The 22,872-nt window shown below is 33.4% G+C and overlaps 1 protein-coding gene across 2 annotated transcripts in view; it reads left to right on the top strand.

Moving 5' to 3' along the window:
* The window catches only part of side-VII (sidestep VII transmembrane protein), a 354,532-nt gene that overhangs the window by 328,984 nt on the left and 2,676 nt on the right, over positions 1-22,872 (top strand). For both annotated transcript variants that reach the window (XM_073074093.1, XM_073074092.1), the window contains exons 8-14: positions 14,176-14,323; positions 17,030-17,160; positions 17,544-17,703; positions 18,266-18,369; positions 19,992-20,181; positions 21,637-21,770; positions 22,074-22,254. In XM_073074093.1, the coding sequence (XP_072930194.1) occupies positions 14,176-14,323; positions 17,030-17,160; positions 17,544-17,703; positions 18,266-18,369; positions 19,992-20,181; positions 21,637-21,770; positions 22,074-22,254 (1,048 nt within the window). The remainder of the gene's footprint in view (positions 1-14,175; positions 14,324-17,029; positions 17,161-17,543; positions 17,704-18,265; positions 18,370-19,991; positions 20,182-21,636; positions 21,771-22,073; positions 22,255-22,872) is intronic.

The following is a 22,872-nucleotide window of genomic DNA, read 5'->3' as shown; positions in this document are numbered from 1 at the left end:
CTGCTCTAATTTTCTCTATCTTACTACACCCGTCAAATCAGAATACATAGCAATATGGAGCTAATATAAGAAAGAAATTATCTAGTGCACGCGTGCTCGTTTGCTACTCCAACTTCATAATTATGTAATACCTAAATTTTATTAATTTAGGTATTAGATTAGGAAAATATAAATGAAGCTAGTAGGTGCTAGTAGTACGAAATCTAAAAAATTGTTACCATGAAATACGTCATATTATTTACCGCTTAACATAATTATATTTTGATAGTGTTTAGGCATTTGTTATTAAAGTCATCATAATAGCTATTATACATTGTTTATGGCTAAAGTTAACGCCTACGAGTATTATTACAGATCAATAGTTAAACAAAGAAAATCATAAAATACCGGTTTCTTGTTAGCCGAATTCCTTTTTTTAACTTTTCTGTTTTTAATATTAATTGTTGTAGCATAGTAATAATATACATGATATCAAATTTTCATGCTTACGGTTCAAAAGATAGAGCTATATAACAGAGAGCTAAGGCTTAGTCCCTTTTGGGCTGTAGCCTTTGAGTACAGAACCCTAAATAATTCGCCAAGTATAGTCCGCGAGGTCTAAGCTGAGCTTTGCATTAGTGTTAGTGAATACAAAAAGTCGGATAACAAACTTTTAAAAAATAAATTTTATCATTTTTAGATACGTATAATACGAGTCGAACTCGCAAATGTTCATTATTTTTTACTTATTTTTATTCATTTTATTATTTTCAACAATACTTAGTTATATGACACAACAATGAATGGCGTTGGGGTGATGATGAATGATACGTAAACAACGTATAAATAAATTAAAATAACTATATTAATATATGTTTTAAAATTCCTATTTGTATTTATTATAACACTAGTAATAGTAGTAAACGGGTTGTAAAAATTTCAACCGTCTTCCTGGTACGGTTTAACATTTAGATCGAAAAATGCAGAAAAAATCAGGTTTGTTGTATGGAGACCCCTTTTAATATTCAACTTTATTTATTTTTAGTATTTGTTGTTATATCGGCCACCGTTATGCATCCTCTGTAAAAATTTCATATGTTAATCTATTACGGTTCCTGAGATATAGCCCTGTGACAGACGGACAGACGAACAGTCAGCGAAGTCTTAGTAATAGGGTTCCGGTTTTAGCCTTTGGGTACGGAACCCTAAAAATAGTAGTAAAGCCGCATTATACTAACCATTCCAATTATCCCAGTATATCCTTACTACGTCAAATAATTTATCCAACCCGAAATGTATTTTGATATCGCACTCAATATGCACTGCTGATTAATTTAGTTTCGTTGCTCATTAAACGTTCCGCCTGGTAGCGCAATACTGAATTATGGTCTGATTAGATTTATAACCAATTTGTGCACGAATTTGTAAATTTCTGCATTGTGGTTACATAAACATGTGTTACTATTTACATCTGTGATTTTAGAGTTGCGGTCTTAAATTTAAAGGCTAGTGGTCTTATGTCTGGAAAATATTAATGACTGACGTGTCCCTTTGATGTCCTAATTCGTGTTTTCTCCGATATCAGAAGTTGGTATGGAGCCCACGTGGTTCTATCTCACACGTCCTTGTATTACGTGATAGTTATAAAGTAACAGTAGTAGTGACAGAACATAATAAGCCACGTGTATCGGAAGTGTTTCACTGAGGAATCTGTAGCGTGGCTGTACTCCTTTTTTTTTGTTTTTTGTTTGCGAGTGGGAAACCTTCAAAAGGTACCCGACGACGTGGGAGCGACGCCGGGTTATGTGGGATTTTTACCGCACTAAAACCCCCCCGGTGGCCGTCCTCGGCGCTTGGTGGAGAACTCCGGGGTCTCCGATGGAACACAACCGGAGTCCTCCGAGCACGATGCCCCAATCGGGCTCTTCCCTGGGGGAGCAGTGGCTGTACTCCTGACGACGGTTTAGGACGCGCAATTGAGGCAAATTTGACGATGCTTTCGACATTGGAGGAGTTAAGAAACTAGCAATTATTATACGAAACAGAAGACTCGACTGCTTAAAAAATAACTGATAAGTAAATTAATGCAACCTGCGTCAGTCCCAGTACCCTTACCATAAATTTTCAAAACATCCCACAATTTTACGTTAGGTTTACTCAATCCATTATTCTGTTCCTTTTGCTTTAGTAAACGTAACAATAAGTAAGTGCTCAAGTCTCAGTACCTCACATGTTCGTAAAAAAGAGAGACAAAACATGAAGCGCCATTTTGTCAATTTAGACATTTAATATATTTCCCATACCACACTCTTCGAACCGGAACACAACACCGCTTAGCACTGCTGTTATGAGGCAGAAATTCCTTCCTGATTCTAACCACAAAGTTCTACCGCCTTCATATAAATCAATGCAAGTATTGGCTTAAATAGCTAATCATACTTAATTACCGTATCGCATCGTCTCATATTACTAGATTTAATTAAACGTATGTTCGAAGCGTTTACCAGATATTAATATCAAAGCACTTGATCCGACAATTACAGTAATTGTACAGTAGAGTAAACAGTTAATTGTTCATTATATCTGTAATATATTATAACAATACATTAATATGAAATAAATGGGCTATGTATCTAATATCAATTTATCAATAAATACATTAGATACAATTAATTGACTTTAAACGACTCTATTAAAAAGGTGTGATAGTCTAGTCGAGGGGCCCGAGTTTCAAATCCCAGGCCCACCTCTGACTTATGTGGGTATTACAAATTAATTATCATTTGCTTAAACGGTGAAGGTAAACATCGTGAGGAAACCTGCATACCCGAGAAATCTTAAAAAAAAGTTTTCCACGGTGTGAGTGGTCGAACAATTCGCACTTGGCCAGCGCGGTGGACTATGATCAAATTTTTCTCATTCTGACAGGAGACCCGTGCACAGCAATTAAATCACTATTAATATGAATGAAAGGACTTAAAATAAAAAGATAGAGGTCGGGTCTTACCCCGATCCGCAATTAAGGCTCCATCAATGTATTTGTCCTTACAAACCGGATGTAGCCAAGTGGTAATGTAATAGACATACCGCTTGGCTCTTGTATTATTAAAATTTCATTCATTTTAGAAATTACAGAGAATTTAGTTGCTTTCACTACAAGGAGTGTTACCAAGAGGAAATGGATTCGTTCTTTCTTTTAAAATAATTAGTTATTTCTTTCCTTTTTAAGTGAGGCAGGCTCTTCCCACAACTAGGTTTATCCTGTCTCAGATTTAATACTTATTTTCTCTGTCAATCAGTTTTAGAATTCCCTTGAATAAAAGTAGTCTCATAATTGTTATTGTAATAAAACTTTTTAACAACGCAATATTACTTTCTACATAGAAATCAACGTCAATTTTGTAAATTTAAGCAAATCTTTATCTTGCGAACTCTTTGATGGTGCCGGCCGTTACAACGAGTCGCCCTGAGTTATTTGTCGGGGTAATTAGATGACAAGGAAATTAATAATGGTACACCTCCAATAAACCCGGCAGATATTTAATTGGCTTAATAAATTGAGAACATGAAAGACGGTAGTGGAATTGATGAACAATTTGTTACTGTTGGTTAATTATAAATAAATGATGCTGTAATTTTGTTGAAGCAACAATGGGATTATAATGGGATGATATTTCGTAATTAGCAAGCAGAAGTGAGCTATTTCGCTTGAAGTATACCACCGATGGAACTATATCCTCTAATGTTTGTACAAGGTCTGAAGTTCGAAATCAATCTCTGATTCAAATTAATTATTACGTGCTACAAGGTCTAAAAAAGTTTTCTCGGTCATGTATGTCTAAGAAAATTGGCCAGCGCCGTGGACCCCTCTTGCTCTGAGAGTAGAAAAATGGTTATGAATATAACCATAATCGGTTAATGTGAATCATACATAAAAAGTCAAAGTCAATGATTTCGTAAAATCACATATTTAATTTTACCAAATATACATATTCTTATTTTTCTTTTATTATGTATGAAATGTAAAATTTTCATAGCTTGATACGAAGAAAATATTCGAAATATTTGGTTTATCTTTTCTACATTGTGACCTACATTTGTAGATACAAATTCTAAAACTATATACTCGTAAACCGCTTAATCATAATTTGGCTAGACGTCCTTCGTGGCTAGTTTGAATTTATAACAATACGAATAGAATTGTAACTATATAAATTTTATTGCTAAGGTCAGTTTGTTGGCAAGCTACGGATAAAACGGACCAATGGGTTCTTAATATTTCATGGAATAGTAGAAAAAAATATTTAAAGTTATAAGTTTCATAAAATCACTAATTGAATAATAACAAATAGACATTCCAATTTTACTTTTATGATCCATGAAATGTACAATTTTCATATCTTGAAACGATGAAAACGTATTTGAAATATAAATTTTATCTTTTCTACATTGTATTGTAACCTACTTATCTCCAGTTTCAGGACCCATATCTAGATACGAGTATCTCCATAGTGTCAGGACCCATATCTAGTTATGGGTTCTGAAGCTATGGAGTCGCTTATGTTATTGAATCATAGAAACAAGTAATTAATTTAAAAAATTAAAAACCCGACTGCACCAAAAAGGCTGAAGTAGAATTTCCAAAAGCAGTGAAATAGGCATTTCATTATTTTTATCCAGAAAGCCAAATACATAGTTTCATAGTAGGTGTCTGCTTCAAAAACAAAAAATGTTCAAACAATATTATCCTATTTTATTTTATCCTCGTAGTGTTCATTTACGCTATATAAAGAACCTATGTGTAAAATTCCAGCATGATTAAGTTCAGCGGTTTCCCTTTGCGTTGATCTCTGGCACATCAACTCTCTCATTTAGTCAGACAGTCATCTCGATGTGTATATACGAGTATATATGTACTAGCTGACCCGGCAAACGTTGTGTTGCCATATAAATAAAAAAATGTTAAGGATGAACAACCCTTATCACTTAGGTGTAAAAAAAATAGATAGTGGCCGATTCTCAGACCTACTGAATATGTATATAAAATTTGGTGAAAATCGGTGAAGCCGTTTCGGAGGAGTACGGTAACTAACACGAGAATTTTATATATAAGATATATTATATAATGTATGTGTAATCTCCTCTTAATTTCCTTTATTTTGACACCCTACTCGATAGGTTTGGTTAACTTTTTTAAAACGTGTTACTATTTCGCGAACATGTCTATAAAATATATAACTTCAGTAAATCAAAGTTTCGGTCATTATTTTACCTCGTTAGAGGTAGCATTTCATTATTTTTATCCAACAAGCCTGATACAAAATGTCATAGTGTTTGCTTCAAAATTGACGATAGTTCAAATGAACTTTTAACCCTTATTTTACCCTCTACGGGGTTGATTTTTCGGAGGGGGATAAATAAGTGCGTCCTTGTTCCTATCCAGGAAGCCAAATACAAAATTTTATAGTAGTTGCTTCAAAATTAAAGGATTTCAAAAAAACTGTTTTCCCCTATTTTACCCTCTTAAGGGTAGAATTTCCAAAATGCCTTTCTTAGTACTTATTCAAGCTATATAGAGAACCTGTGTGCAAAATCTCAGAACTGTAAGGTCCTTGGTTTAGGCTGTACGTTGATTTCTGAAAAATGAAAAAGTCAATTAGTTTGTCAGTCAGTCAGTCACCTTACTGTTTTATATATATATACAAATATGTTTTTATAATCTCCGTTTAATTTCCTTTCATTTGATACCCTACTCGATAGGTTCGGTTAACTTTTTTTTTTAAATGTGTTACTATTTCGCGCCAAAAATCCGCCATTTTGATTTTTTTTTTACTAACACCTATCTAAGGACACTCGGGTCATTGAGACAAATATGATGACACCTTAACTGTTGAAATTCATCCAGCCGTTTGTTAGATCGGATCAAATAAAGAAAGACAAACATACAAGATACGCGCGAAAAACATAACCCTTCCTTGGCAGTCGGGTAAAAAGTATCAGAGTTTATAGCTATCATAAAATCACGGATTTAATTGAAATCAAACTCATCTTGTAGGTCTTGAAGTCATGTAATAATATAGTCACATAAACGGTACAGAGTAACGATATAACAATTATACGTAAGTAAGTTCACACTAGTGATTAGAAGTATTATAACTACACAAGTATCTCCGTTATTCGACTGCTCTTGCTGAAGTCTCCGACCAGAATGTCGCTCTCTGTTAATTCGAGCGCCGCCAAGGTGTCGTCCCCACTTCACCTACCCGCATCTGTTTTTAAACTGTAGTATCAAATGAGTCACTTATTACTTTAATGTAACGTTATAAAAATGTGATATCGTTAATATCCAAGCTTCTTATTAACGACGATAACATTCGGCCGTCCTGCTCACACGTTCGTCCTCGATCGTGTATGGTCTGATGCAAGAGCTGCAAAAGAAAACCAGTTGTTTAATGCCTAAGTCCAGAAGAGTTACACATTTTCTTGTAATACCGACTCGCACGTAAGAGGCCCGAACTGTTTATCAAAAACATGGCTTAAACTCTACGCATTTTCTTGCAATACCGACTCGCATGTAAAAAGCCCGAACTGTTGATCCGAACCAAGGCTTAAACTAGGTGATGTTCATATAGAATCACACTAGTTGTGTATTACCTAGGTTATAAATCTGCCCCAACAGTGTTCACCACGGATTTCTGTTGCAGGCATAGTTCATAAGGACTCTTTACATAAATGTCATATGCGCGACAGGTATTGAAGCGAATGCATTAGACCATTGTTAAATAATAAAACACACGGTTTAAACTAGGTGATGTTCATATAGGATCACTCTAGTCATGTATCACCGCAGTTTTTATACCTTGTTTACGATAACATTCGGCCAGTGCTCAACTCAAATTTACTCTAAAAATGCAATATTCACTCAATGTAATACATCCACCCAACATACATACATACATACACCCAACCATATGCATCACCAAGAGACACCCGCGAACATTACACTGCTCGAGGCATCTGCACTAATCCATCTTAACTACAGATAAATAAAAATCAAACTAAAAAAAGTTTCCTACACCTACAGTAATGACAACATCTAGCTGCCCACTTTACTTATGTCTGGATTCTAAGTCCAATAGTTAAATCTCCAACAACTATTGATTCGATAAAGTTACGCATCAGAATAACGACGTTTATCTTATTAGTCCATTTCGGAATGCTCAACAACCTGTTCAATAACTGTTATACTGATAGATAGATAGATCTATAGTTGGCCACTAAATGAATCTGTGCGACTCAAAATACTATTATAAAATTATTTTATTACTACTTAGTACTTCTTTTAATTATTACAATGTTATTTTATACAAATAGTTGCCTTTCCAATGTACGTCTTTTATCAACTGATGAAGCAGTATCAAAATAATAATATATCGTGAATATTTGAAATGAATGATATCAAAGTTAAAGACTAAATAATGGTAAACTAACCATGAATTTCACACAATATAACACGTATAAGTTGTATGAACCCAATTTTTTTACGTTATTTATCACAAATTCAAATTATTTCTTTCAAAGTAGGGCCACATAACCCACTTTTGAAAGTCAGAAAGAAATTTCATTACATTAAATTGAATTTATATTCAGTTATAATAATACATACTATTACATGAATTTCAAAATTTAATTAACAAAGCAAAGGACCCATGCGTTCACGTCAGCGACATACTTGTCAATTGTGTATGGCTTAACTACTTAACTTTTTTTTTTTTTTATTTCACCAAAAGTTTTAAATTAAGATTCCCATAAGGAAGTTATAGTTTGGGCTATTTTACTGTAAAAGTTATGCATTATACTAAGGAAGATTTGCTAGACTTTACGCAAACGTCGTTTTTAAAAAAAAAATCAAATAATGTTATGGAAAGAATAAACACATTAAAATGGTCCGTTAATCTAAACGGAGTTTAAACAGACCTTGTCTTACATTGAGTTCCTCGGAAGCGGATTTTTTTTTTCCGTAGGTAGTTATCAAACGGATAGTGTTATTGAATACACACTCGTAAACTACCTACCAAGAAAAATGACTTCAGAAACCGGCCATTATTTAACTATACTTATTTGTGTCTACAACTGATAAAAGATTTTTTTTTAAACACGCTTTTATTTTTGCCACGCTTTTATTAACTTGACCTGTATGTATGTAACGGAATATTTGAATTCGATTTTTACCTACTTTGAACGGTCAGATTTATTTAAAAATTTTGAAATACCTATGACATGACATGATTTTAATAATCTTGTCCGATTCTAATTTTGTCTCATCACGATCGTCAGATTTAAAACTATAACTGTTTTACATAACATGTGGCTCCTTATCAATCACAACCTAAAATTTCTATGACCTGAAAAAGGTCTATTAAAGTTGATCATGATTTTATACCAGCCAGCCAAACAAACAGTTAGTCAAACTATCTTATGATACACCTTATTACCGAACAATTCATATTTATTATATATATTTCAAACGCCTCGGCTTCACCTGACTTTTATATAGTTTGTAATAAAAATTATATTAGTGCGTAATATCTATATAGATTATATTAATATAATATGTATCATTTACAACCAACACTCTCAAGGAGATGCTCGATGTTTCTATAGAGAAAACCTAGACATGACGCAATTGTGAACCGTATGAAATTTATATGAAAAGTAAATTATTGTATAAGAAAATCCCATCGAAATGTACCTATGCTTTTATTTGATTACATTATTATTCATTTGGCTATGATATACATATAATAAGAATGAAATCTTCACGTGTTTACATCGAATATATTTGAAAAAGAAAAATTGTCTGTCGGTTTGTATATTTGCAAATGCATTAAAACCAAAACTACGAAGTCGATGTCAAAAGTATACATTTTTTTTAAAAAAACATTACATGACCAGGTAATGGACAATTCCAAATTACTAACGTACTCCGTGATCTTGACAGAGGGCATTGTATAATTCAAATTATATTTTGAATCCACATGAACAAAGTCGCAGGCAAGACTCGTTTTAAAAATGCAATTCAAATTATATTTTGAATCCACATGAACAAAGTCGCAGGCAAGACTCGTTTTAAAAATGCAATTCAAATTATATTCTGACTCCACATGAACAAAGTCGCAGGCAAGACTCATTTTAAATATGGTATACAAGAGACTATCTAAATTTATGTAGGCTTCAGTGACCGTTTCTCACTTAATACGTATAATAACTTAATTGCTGTAACTTGTAAATAGAACTAAGCTCAAGTTATAAAAGCATCAATTTATTATTATTATTATTATTATTTTACTTAAAATAATTTATTCTCAATCCCATACAAAGTGGATCCCGTTTATCATTTCGTAAATGGCTCACATAATTAATAATATCGATAGTCTAAGCGTCTCAACGTTTAAGGTACAAACTTCATTTACCAGTATTTGATAGTGCCCAATTTTCAAACCAAAAGGACGTGTAATGTGTCAAATTCAAATTGAAATTTAAAGATTTAAAATTACGAGATGTAAAGAAATATTAATACAAAACGAAACGTTGCATACTAAATTTAAAACAGACATTTAATATTATGTATAAGTGAGTCAGTCTGAAGTAGAATGGGAGATAAGAGAGATATTTTTATATATAATATTCCAAAGACCGCTGCGCATAAGTTTCTCAGTTTTCTTATAGATCATTAACTAATGTGCATTTATACTTTATGGGAGTCAAAACACAGTAGTACACAGTACTGCGTGAATTCGCCTAGAATTGATGGAAATCTAAATTTGGCAACGTACGTATGCTTCTTTCATAACAATTACGTATCAAGTATATGAAATCAAAAGGAAACTTTCATTGATTTATAAAATGAAAATGTGAACAATGTAGATGTGAATGCAAGTTTATTTTTAAATATAGTCAATTAATATCCAAAAAAAAAAACAATAAACCTTAAACTCATTTACCATTTCCCTCCTGGGTACACTCAGCCACTCAATACCGTGGTCGTGATACTTTTTTGCAGGCAGTTAAATATGTACCACGTAGATATTATACATTTCTGTACAATTATGAATAATCAAAATTTTGCAACTTAATAAACGTGTCACTTATATCAAGTAGGTATACTGTACTCTGTAACTGCGTTTGTTGCTACCGCATAGTCCCTTCCATACAATAAAAACAAACGCATATACGTAAACCCCGTTTGAAACATTAAAAGTTATCAAAAATAAATTCAAATCTAACCTGTATGCAATTTCTGGCGTACATTAGCCTATATTAACAACCATTAGGTTCCCATATCTATAAAGCCTGACATTTAAGATTAAAGATCCTTAAAATATTTTCATAAGTACGTGTATTTCTATATATTTCAAAGTAGGTGTAACTTTAGAACAATTAGGATTTACTTTTTACACCACAGAATTTAACCAAATGGACAGATTTACCACAAGAACTGCCTTGCAAAATTACTTTTAGACACTTCTTCACAGAAAATGCACTTATTTTGAAGTAAACACCTCAGTTTACAATGTTAACAAGTAATTTGATAAGAGTAAAGTTTGTTCACAAAATTTAAGTATATCATTTTCAGAGGGTATTAACATTTCATTGAATTACTAGTCTCAATCTATCCATTTTCTTAATTCAAATGAGTTTTCCCTTACATCAACGACATTTATCTACCCCCATTTTTACTTATTCTACCAAGATGAATTCACATATGACATAATAATGTTTTAACTCACGGTTTTTATTCCTGTGTCAAGTATGTTCGTACTTACGAATCGCCGTCCATGATTGTGAGCTGGTTCTTGTACACTTCTGATGAAATCAAACTCATCTTGTAGGTCTTGAAGTCATGTAATAATATAGTCACATAAACGGTACAGAGTAACGATATAACAATTATACGTAAGTAAGTTCACACTAGTGATTAGAAGTATTATAACTACACAAGTATCTCCGTTATTCGACTGCTCTTGCTGAAGTCTCCGACCAGAATGTCGCTCTCTGTTAATTCGAGCGCCGCCAAGGTGTCGTCCCCACTTCACCTACCCGCATCTGTTTTTAAACTGTAGTATCAAATGAGTCACTTATTACTTTAATGTAACGTTATAAAAATGTGATATCGTTAATATCCAAGCTTCTTATTAACGACGATAACATAATATTAACTAATAGACATTCCGATTTTACTTTTGTTACATATAAAATGAAGGAATTACCTATTTGAAACAATGATAACGATTGAAATATAAGTTTTATCTTTTCTACATTGTATTTTATCTACATTAAAATTATCTAAGTTTATAGCTATAAAATAATCACGGACTTAAAATAAAAAGTAGACATTCCAATTTTACTTTTGTTACCAATAAAATGAAGGAATTACCTATTTGAAACAATGATAACGTTTGTAATATAAGTTTTATCTTTTCTACATTGTATTTTAACCTACATTTCTAGATATGGATTCTAATCCGCTTACTCATAATTTAGCTAGACGTCCTTCGTGGCTCGTTTGAACTTACAACAATACGAATAGAATTGTGACTATATACATTTTATTGCTAAGGTCAGTTTGTTGGCAAGCTACGGTTAAAACGGGCCAATGGGTTCTTGATATTTCGACGTGGAGTTGTGTTATTCATTTTCTGGTAATAAATTTTGGTTTACATTTATTTTTATTATTGAAGAAAAACGGCCACCTGATGATAAGTGACCACTATCTCAAGTGAATAATAAATGTATATTGACAAAATCTATTTAAAATCGAGTTTTTTTTAACATTTTCTTCAATACCCATTCGACACCCGTTGATTTGATATCCATTTCATGGGTACTAAAAAATCTTGGGCGTTCGCCATCTTGGATTAAGAATAAAATTACTGAACTAATCATACACTGTCATCCAAGATCAAACTAAAGATGTATTGAAAAGATGTGATATGGTGATGGTGCGAAAGTATTTAAAACACAGCAGCGTCTGATATTTGTTATAAGGTAGAAGTTTATGTGATGAAGGGGCCCTGAAGGGCTATTTCACCTTTATTAACATAATTTAGAGTACTACGAGGCGGGGAACATTTGATTAATAGATATTTTTAGATATACCTCAGAGTATTTTCTATCTCAATTTTTGTAATTCAGATGAATATTAACCCCAAAAAATCTGTAACGAATAATGTTTATTCTGTAAACTCAATCCCATTGCTGACTCAGACGATTCTATTGGAATAACTGTATTTCATACTTATAGGACGAAAAGTATAATTTTAAACATGTGATATATTAAAATGTTTTACATCATTAATATACTATGTTTTTATAGAATAAGTTAAAGCTTGTGTGTTAGTCCATCTTAGTCCTTAGAAGTGGAATCTGTAACTAACTTCAGGCACAATACGTGGGTCTCCTGTTCTATTTGCAGTTGGTTACAGGTGTTTATGATCATAGTCCATTTACCATGGTCATGGTGTCATGGTGAAATGCACACTCGCTACTTGTATATAAACTCATATATGTCTCACTGGGGCTCCAGTTCGTCCCTTTCCATGCTGTCTTAATGCTACTACTATAAAAAAGATGAATGCCTGACCGGGATTCAAACTCGCACTGCCTACGTGTGCTTTAATTTTCGGTTTGCCGATTAATGCTTGGCCAGGATTCAAACCCACACTTTCTACATGCTCAATATCCGCTTCGCCGTGTGATGACCCATCATATAAACTGGAATATTTTATACGTGTTTTATATGGCATGCGGCCATCCGCATCGGATTTATTGGATTGGAATTTGCGTCTGCTGATTTGTGATAGATATTTATGTGCTACTCTTGAATCACTTTATTTGTTGTACAATTGTACGATTTTTCATTTAATGAAATAAGTGAAAATAATCGTTGGCCGAGTATAATATCTTTCGTAGTTGTACGACTTTTTATTTTTTATGAGATTAGAGACGATATTAGCAGGCTGACTTATGAGGCCGAGTTTATTTGTAGTGAAAACAATATGTTCCTCCTCTTAAGGCTATGCTACTTGAGTTATAAGTTATGGTGTATTACAACTTAATATCCTTTCCGTCAAGTCCGTCTCTAGCCAGTAATGCTCTAGAAGGAGACTAAGGAAATTAATCCGAAAATGAGCAGCAGCACCTATGTGTAGAGTTCTATCTTAACAATTACCAACTTACCAACCAACCATTACCATTACGTTTTAGTAACAAAAACATGTTATATTATAAGTTAATAAACGCCTACGTCTAGCAGTACAATGATAAATGCTGATATTTATTCAATCATTAACAATGCCATATTCATTGTCATTTTTATCATCATTATCATTATACAAATACGAATGTCATCTCAAACACGCTCGTCGCTTCTAACTCGAATTGAAGTTGGCAAGTAGAAGGCATTTACTATAATGTATTTCTCAATTGATAGAATGTGTGCCCTGACCCCTAAGGGGCCGTTGTAATAGATAAAGGAAGTCAATAAAGTTAGGGAGGAAATCTATCGAAAAAGACATACGATTGGATTTAATAGCCAGTTAATAGAGTTTGATTTGGAGTCGATTTAACAATGATTGGTTTTATAGACATAAATAGAGTTAGGGAGTATGTAGAGTAGGGAACGATTGGCAATTTAGAATTGTTACGATATTTTATGTAATTGTTGGATTATGTTTGTTTATTTTTTTATATAAAATGTGTAAATGCGATGATACCCTTAAATTATCTTACAAATGCAGGATCATATCTTATTTCAAAGTTCACTATAGCCTAAACCTCTTTCACCCTAAGATACCCGTACCTAACAGTAGGACAGTAACTAATATTTATTATAAAACAAAACCCAACACCTTAAAAAATAGCCTATATTACTCTCACAATTTGTGGTGTCGTTTTAATTGTCAATAACGACACCACATATTTTAAACTCGCCAAGCTATTTGGGCTGCAAGACGTGCCATATAATTAGACATACGTACATACATAGACATCAAAAATATAACCATCCATCAAATAAAAAGAAAAGCAAAATTGAGATTTTAAAAATAAAAAGCACTTAAGGTAAGTTAATAAAAGTAGAACAACTATACTGCCAGAACTGCATTTCTTTCATCTAATAGCAGTGTTTGTCCACAGCTCTCAACGGATGGAAACACGACGACGTCGACAGTTTCTCTGCAGCTGACGAAAGCAGACGCCGGGGCGAAGCTGTCGTGTCGTGCCTCGAACCCCCAGATGCCATCCATGCCCGCCTTAGAAGATGACTGGATGTTGGACATTCAATGTAAGTTTTGAAGAATTAGTATTAGTTTTTGATACACGTGTGTGACATAGTATATTTGAAACTAAAATTACTGTTTATTTCAAATTGGATAATTCTTCCAACACAACTGCAAATTGATAAACATACCAAATGTTAGAGTTACTCAGAATTCTAACTTTAATCTAATAAGAAAATGTAACCAGTTGTGAGAATTGAAATAGTTGCGTAAAAAGTTTTGCCCCGTCTCCGTGCTAAAATGTCCCTAAAATATTTGAAATACTATGTAAAATAAAATGTAAATTACGCAGTTATTTTTTCGGAAATAGTACATTACGATACGCGTGGCCAAAGTAGCCTATTTTTGCACGTCGTGAAGTTAGCGCCCGAGCGCAGCGAGGGTGCTAAACGCCGTGCAGATAATAGGCAACTTTTGTCACAAGTATCGTATACTATTTAATAGCTCGTGTGACATAAACCCGCTTATACTTATGAAGAAATATGAAAAAATATGATAATTATTTTGAAACTTATAAATGATTGAAACTAAAAATTATGAACTAAAAAAGCAATAAAAATGTGACACAACCAAAACCATTGAAATTTAGAAAATTTAGTAATTATTCTGCACTTGTGATAAAGACAAATCTAACACCACACATACGTCGAAATCTATCAAGCCATTTAGGCTACATACAGGCGTATTAAAGAAACATATGATAAGCAATCACACAATGTACTAATACATAACTAATACTAGTGATACAGTAGAAAATCGATTATCCGGACCTTAGTTATAAATATTCGCGATTGTTCGGATTGTGAAACGTGAACAAGTAACAAAGTTACTTGTTCACGTTTTGTTCACCCTTACAGATCAGCCACATTTTGTGTGACTTGTGCATTTAAATTCCGGAAAGTCGCCAAATCGCAACAAAATAGTTACTATAAAAAACAAAAACCCGATTGCTAAAAATATAACCTACGTTATCGCCACAATTCAAATCAGCCATTTGTGTCTTCATTCAATTTCAAGGCGGCGAAGTATCTTTACTAATGTATGTATTATTATAATTTTGATCTCCATGTTAGTGATAGTACAACTATGTTAGTATTTGTGAATAGTAATAGCTGTACGTGTAATAGCTTCTGTTATGTAATTTATTTTAATAAGTTCGAAAATGTAGGTCAGAAAATGTCAGTTTTCCAAAGAAAATAATAGTTTGAAATGAGAAATTCTGTAAAGATGAAGTTTAATCTAGTTTCAAAGTTACTACTTCGTGCCCATAATAAGCGACGAACGATTTTCTCGCTTCAGAAAAATATTATACAAAAAATTAAAATCAAGTTAAAAGAACAATCTGAAATTATATATTCATATCATTTCCTGATTTTGGTATAAAGAAATTCAAACATCTTGTTGAGAAAAAAATCGCAAATGAGTAATCATAAAAAGTTAGTATATTCGACGATTACATACGTATCAATGATTTTCGAATAACCTATATAACCAAGCGTATTCATTAGACGTAAAATACTATACATATAGAAGTCGCGTTCGAGAAACTCTCCTTACTAAGACATAATAATAATTGTATCAATAAGTTCCACTGGAACAGAAGATCAAATACATTTACTTACAACTGACCTATTTATAGCCAATTTGTATTGTCGCAATGTCTCAAATAAAGGAGATTCTGTCTTTTTTTTAAATAGAACACCACCTTTGTCATTGAAATAGGCAAGTTAAGAAATTCAATATCACGCAAACAACTCTATGGGCTCTTTCAATTTAAACGTTTCGTGTCGGACCGTTGCAGTACCGAAGCGGTGCGTTTGTCGTACGGTGCACGGACGGATGTTTCTTTTTATACAAATCACACGGTGCGGCAACAGTGCGGCATCGGTACCGCGAACGCCCGACGACAGGACGGCAACGTCGCAAACTCCTAGTGTTCATTTCGCTATTGAATAGTGCGGTGACATACTATATGTCTGAATATAGTTTCTTGCCGCTCTATTTTTCTTTTAACTAATTCAAGTAATTCGTCGAAGCATTCTATAGGCATTCTTAAATAATTAAAAAAAATTGCTTGGATCTTGTTTTAACCTAGGGTAAAGATTATGAAAATCACCAAAATTACATGTTAACGAAAACATCGGTGATGTTCTTTTACGGGGGCGTCGTTTTTGTTTCGTTTGATATTTTTCAACTAGAGCACTAACAGAAACGTTTCTTCGTCAGAGTCCATGGCTTAACTGCAGTCGAATAAATTTATAACATCACTATCATACAAATGCACGGCAGTAAAATGCGCTTTCAATTTAGGCGTTTGGTGTCGGACGGGTAACGTACTGCAGCGGCACGGAGCGGGTTATACCCAGCGGCACGTTAAACGTGCGGCCGACACGAAACGTCTAAATTGAAAGAGCCCTATTATAATTTGACAACCTGCGTGGCGGATCGGTAATCATATCGAGTTCGATTCCCGACCAGACAGACATCTCAATGATGGATTTAGATTTTGTGTTTCTGGGTGTGTGTTTGTGTATTTGTCTATGTGTGTGTCCATGACACCCACGACACAGGGAATCCTAGTGTGGGGCTGTGAGTGTAGAAAGCGGTTTTCTTTTTTTTAATTTGCTGTAATTTGTTTGGATTTTTGTCGCTACTCGTTTTTCGTAAATTGTAGGTCTATGGCTTTACTGAAGACAGAACTTTGTTCCCAGATGTTCCGGAAACAGTTGTCCGGTTGGGTACGAATCTGGACCCGAGCAATATAAGAGAGGGCACCGATGTCTACTTCGACTGCATTATCAAGGCGCATCCCTATGTTTATAAAGTCGAGTGGCGGCATAACGTAAGTCACTTCGAATCTGTGAACATTCTGATGAACCTTCAGTAAACATTTTGACAGTTTTTATGTCTAATCTGTTTCTGATTGATAACAGTGGTGTTAAATTGTTGTGTACTGGTCTGAAGAGTATGGTGAGACATGGAGAAGTTGATGATGCCTTCAGAATTAATCTGTAGCAACAACTCCTAGGTGACGAAGTTTTGGACTCATTCTGTACTGTTTTAATTAAGGAGAGTCATATAAGAAACAAACCATTATGTACTCTTGTCTTGCATAAATATGATAACTAATAATTTTCTATTTACGATGAAACACTATGAATCAAAGTATTTGAAAATTCTCTTGAGAAATTTATTCCTATGCTAAGTTTTATTTTTTCTGTCTAGGGTAAAACGCTTCATCACAATGTGGGCCAAGGGATCATTATCAGCAACCAATCCCTGGTCCTCCAGGGGGTTGGCAGGAAAACTGCAGGGAACTACACGTGTGTTGGGTTCAACGCAGAGGGCGATGGCGAGAGTAGACCCTTTACTCTTGATGTTTTATGTAAGTTGATCTTCAATTTGTTGGTTGCGATACGGCAAAGAAACTAAAGCATGAAGAATAAGCTGAATTACGTGACATTTTATTAGATACCTGTAATCTATATATTTAAGATAATTTGATTACTTTTACTACTTTTCCAAAATTTTTATATTACTCATCTAACGGACCAAACAAATGCGTAATATGAGTTCACGAAATTGGCGAACTTCTGCTATCTCGTCCGGAAATGCAAGGCATTAAATTTTGTTTCTTGATTATCCACAAGATTTCTAGAGTAACAGAAGGTGTAGCTATGAAATAATAGTATATTTGGTGATAGTCACTTACACTTTTATACATATTATTAATTAATATTAACTCATTAATTTACTCATCAACAATGCTAATTGACATAAGTAATTGCAACGAAATATAAACATGGAATTCAAGATATTTTGCATATGATCAACGTTCCGTTGAAATTCCCCTCAACCGACCTCAACGGGACTCAAATAAAACTTTATCTCCCTCACTTCTACATACGTGAAGGATCCTAAGACAAGTTTTCCAATATGTCAAACAGATGCGCCAACGTGCAGGAGTTCTCAACAAAGGGTGCACGGAGTCGCTAAGCAGGAGCGCGCGCATATTACGTGTCACGTCGACGCGAATCCGCCCGAGGTTACCGTGAGTATAAATATTTATACGCCACTCGTGTGACGACAGGCTTGAATTTTTTTTATGTCACAGGAGTAACGAACTCTGGCGCATGGAGTCAAATCCACAGGACAGTCGCTATCTAAAGTTACTCGTACTTACCTCTTAGTTACTTTAGGCGGCGCTGCTTGCTGCAGTTGAAGTCTAAGTCGTGTCTTATTGCAAGAACGCAATCAGATATTTAGATGGTCGAGAGCGTATAGTTAAGACTTACGTCACAGTATCATTAATTTAAAATAATATTTCGTATTTCATTTCTTATTTTGTTATAGTCCGCGCTAAACTGCTAGTCCACTCTGAAGTTATTGGGAGCTGATGTAGTCATACAATTTTTATGGCGACGCAATTCGTTTCTATATTCAAAGCAGACTAGCAGTTTTACGCGGACTATATAATTAATTATTATAAATACTTTAGATTAAATTAATAAATAATGTAAAATTATAAACTTTCAGATTCATTCGGTGTTTAATTACATAAATCTTGAAAATGAAGCACATTTTATTAATTATTTAGAATCTAAAGTTCTCAAGCCAGTTTGCTTGGTTTTGTCTATAGGGCAAGGACAAACAATTAATTATCCTTTAATCAACTCATCAGTCAACTTATAAGTACTCCAATATGGATTACTCTGTAATTATGGCTCTTCTACCCATTAACGGATATTACCATCATAGATTCCTAGCTGCTTACTCCCTTTGTGGTATTAGGCTGCATACCGCAATTATTGGTTTGAGCTCGTAATCTGGCTTAGGGCTTATTATCCGAACCCATGCCGTCTGAATTACCCGCGCATGACAGTATCGTATGAGGCGGTTATAAAGTACGGATTGCAGAATAGGTAGGTAAATTATTACCAATACGTAAAACATCGGAAAATTAGGAATGGCTTGGTTTTTCTCCGCAAAAACGTTAGAAGCAGTATAACTGTCACACCAATTTGTGTGAAATTGTTCTTGCTTTTCGGTAGATGACCGCAGTCTAAAGACCTTTAGAACTTTTAAGTGCCATTGGTATAATTATAATACTTATTTGTCATATATTCAAAAGAACTATTAATATTGAATAGTGACTTTAAATATTTAATTTGTTTGTAAAATGCTGTAATAATAAATATTTATGGATGAATCAATTTTAATGAAGTAAATAAATGTCATGAGATTTTATGATAATATTTGTTGTGTCGTTATGTTTGTGCTTTTAATTTCAAAGTCTCTGTAATAACAAGGAAAATTTACTTGAATTAGCATTTTTTCTGTGGTTTTTTAATCCTGATTGCAAAATTTTGTAGAATTTCAAAAAGAAAAATGTAAATAAGGTTTTCGTTACCTACAAATTTTACATATTCTTGTAATTTCTGAAACGAAACTTTAAGGTATCAACTTTATTTTGATTTAAAGAATTTTAGAGGCCGCATAGTATACTGTTCTAACTCCTTTCCATTAAGCATTGAGTCTAATTTAATTATTACAAAAAAAGTTAATTTCAATTTGTATATAAGAATCTCAATTGCTCTTAGTTTTCTTAAATACTAAGTCTTAACGTTTTATGTCCTTCCCTTAAACATTGTCTACTCTACGCGTTTTGTCTAGTTCCGTTGGACCTTCAACAACACTGCAAACAGCAATGAAGTCAGCGACACCTACGTCTCCAGAGCTGGAACCAGTTCTACTGTCACTTACACTCCTCATACGGAAATGGACTACGGCACTTTGCTCTGCTGGGCTCACAACCGTATTGGAAAACAGCGTGTGCCCTGCGTTTATCATATCATCGCTGCAGGTATTAGAAAATTACTTGGATATCTTAAATTAGTCTAGAATTCATATTTACTTCTTGATTATAATCATATTATTATCAATTAATCGGTAAAGTTACCAATTGTAAGAAGCCCTTCATCGTTTGTGGAAGAAGACCTTTCAAACAGTGAATTATAAAAATGGTTGTAGCCAAATGTAAAGTAAGAACTATTACGAACACAATCTCCTGATTTTCTATTATTTTTAATTTATTACTACTATTTATTACTATTTATTACCTAACTATAAACTAAGCCAAGATTAGAAATATTTTCAAAGTCAAAGGTAAAATTTCGTTATACTTAATTCTTTCGCAGTTTAATATAGTGGGACTTACAAAAAACTTACGAGTAGGTACATGGATGACTTTTAGAAAACGGCAGGACTCAAATTTGTTGTTTCGTGAATTGTCGAATATATTCTTGGCTTAACTGATTTCTTCATACTTAAGTTATTTTATGGTTTCAAAGACAACAAGCTTAACAAAATTAACCATTTCAAATGTAAGCATCGTCAAACAGAATCTCTTTGTCTTTTAATATGTACCTATTTGGAGGCTAAAATATTACTGAATCGTTCCAGACTTTATCATACAGAAATGCCAACTCAAAATAAATTGTTTTGTTTTATGATTTGTTTTTATTGCGACATTGTTTATCATGCCAATAAGATATACTCTCTCTCGATATACAAAATATATGCATTGTAGGTAATAAGCAGTCACATAAAGTATTCTGGCCTTGATTCATTGCTTATGGGCAAACAATTTCCGTGCCAAATTTTCTCTTCTAAATGATTTGTTTTCATTGCTCAAAACATCTAAGGAATATTGATGAATTTTTCGTTCTTCCGTCTCACTTCAAAGGGTTAAGTCGAGATCGGTTTAAATTGGAATGAGCGAAGGTAGTGCTATTAATATTTAATCATTGATACGATCGTGATATCGCATTAATATTAGATTCCAATTAAATTTTGGAATTTGAATTCGTATTGTTCAAAGCAATTTTGATCGGCAGAACTAATGGATATGTCAGTATCAGGAAACACGGATTTGTGTAGATTACTAAAATCCCCATGTGATATTTAACTTAATTTCAGAAAAAATAAACAACTACAGAGTACCTTTTATTATATTTAAATGATGTATTTCAGTTTGGACTAATTTATGCATAAGGTTTTTTAATTTGATTTTTTTATATTATACTTAAACGACGGGGCAGACAGGCTACCTGATGGAAAGCAATCACGTTACCCTATGGACATTTGCAACACCAGAGGAGTCACCAATATCGCATCGTCGGCTTTGAAGGAGAGCTGTCTTTACAACTTTTTGAAGAGCCCCATGTCTTAGCGCTTGATTAATCTACCACTGATATATTTCTATGACCAATATTCCATATTATAAGATATGGTATTTTAAGTATATTTTATCCACTAGGTCGTCCTGATCAAGTCCACAACTGTACGGTGGTAAATGCCTCACTGACGTCGTTTGGGATTCGATGCTCCGAAGGATTCAATGGGGGAATGCCGCAATCGTTTTTATTAGAAGTTCGTGAAATTATAAGTCAGGTTAGTGTATTAGAGTTGTTATCTTATTAATTGTTTATTTTAAAATCAAATATTATAATTTAGTGCTCATCCAAAACTATCATAACTATAATATGAAATAAAGAAACTACAGTTCATAATTGACTGTAGTTTCTGGTACTTTATTGCAAATCTTTGTATATATATATTGTCCCGTTTGTTGTTATTTAACTATCGTAACTTTAACTTTTTGCTTTAATATTATATTATCTTTCATATTATGATTGAAGTTTACTTTGATATACATTCATGACAAACTTTTCAAATTCTCATTTTATTTAACAGGAAATAGTAGCCAACGTCTCCAGTGCAGTCCCAAGATTCACAGCAGTCGGTCTGGTGCCAGGGCGGACGTATGCTGCAGCTGTGCTGGCATACAATGCTAAGGGTCGAGGGGATCCGTACCCCTTAAGGGCGAGTACCCTTAGCCCTCCGGAGAAACACCACGTGCACGATAAGAGCTTAGGTAACTATAATGTAATTTTTGTTTGAACTATATTCGATTTAGAATTTGTATCGTCTTCGGTACTCCAAGGGTTTGTTTCAATAGTACTTAATTGTTCCCTTTATTAAGTCTTTATAACTTTTAGGACTAAGACCCTATAGATTAATTTTGGATGGAGTACCAAAATAATAGTAAAAGTAAAAAGTTAAAAAAGTTGATAAATTAGATTTTGTGTGAACAATTTGAAGCAACTTAATAAATGGCTGTCTAATTTAATTAATACTTGTCGAAATCGAAATTTAAATTCGTCATAGCCTCCATTGGAGCTATAAAACCAATTAAGTATTCGGTCCAACATTTCAAGAGTGGAAGTTTAATGTACAGATATTTTAGTATATAATAGCTTTAAAACTTTCCGCAATGCTAAACTCAGCGTTTTAAACTACACCCTTTGTTCTAACTTTAGTAATGATTTGCTAAGTACTCACTTCATTAAATTAATTATATCACGGATTTCGCATTTTCATTTTGCCTACTATAATTTTAAGATCTGCTAAAGAGTTAACTACCGTTTTCAATATTACATTATCTGAGATTAGCACAGCGTCACTTTGTACATATAGTTTATTAACAAGAAAC

This window comes from Epargyreus clarus, unplaced genomic scaffold (assembly GCF_041222505.1).
Source record: "Epargyreus clarus isolate Ecla_fem2 unplaced genomic scaffold, WU_Ecla_fem_2.2 ptg000006l, whole genome shotgun sequence".
NCBI classification, from domain to species: domain Eukaryota; kingdom Metazoa; phylum Arthropoda; class Insecta; order Lepidoptera; family Hesperiidae; genus Epargyreus; species Epargyreus clarus.
Note: the sequence above shows the minus strand (reverse complement) of the source record. Positions and strands in the feature narration are given on the sequence as shown.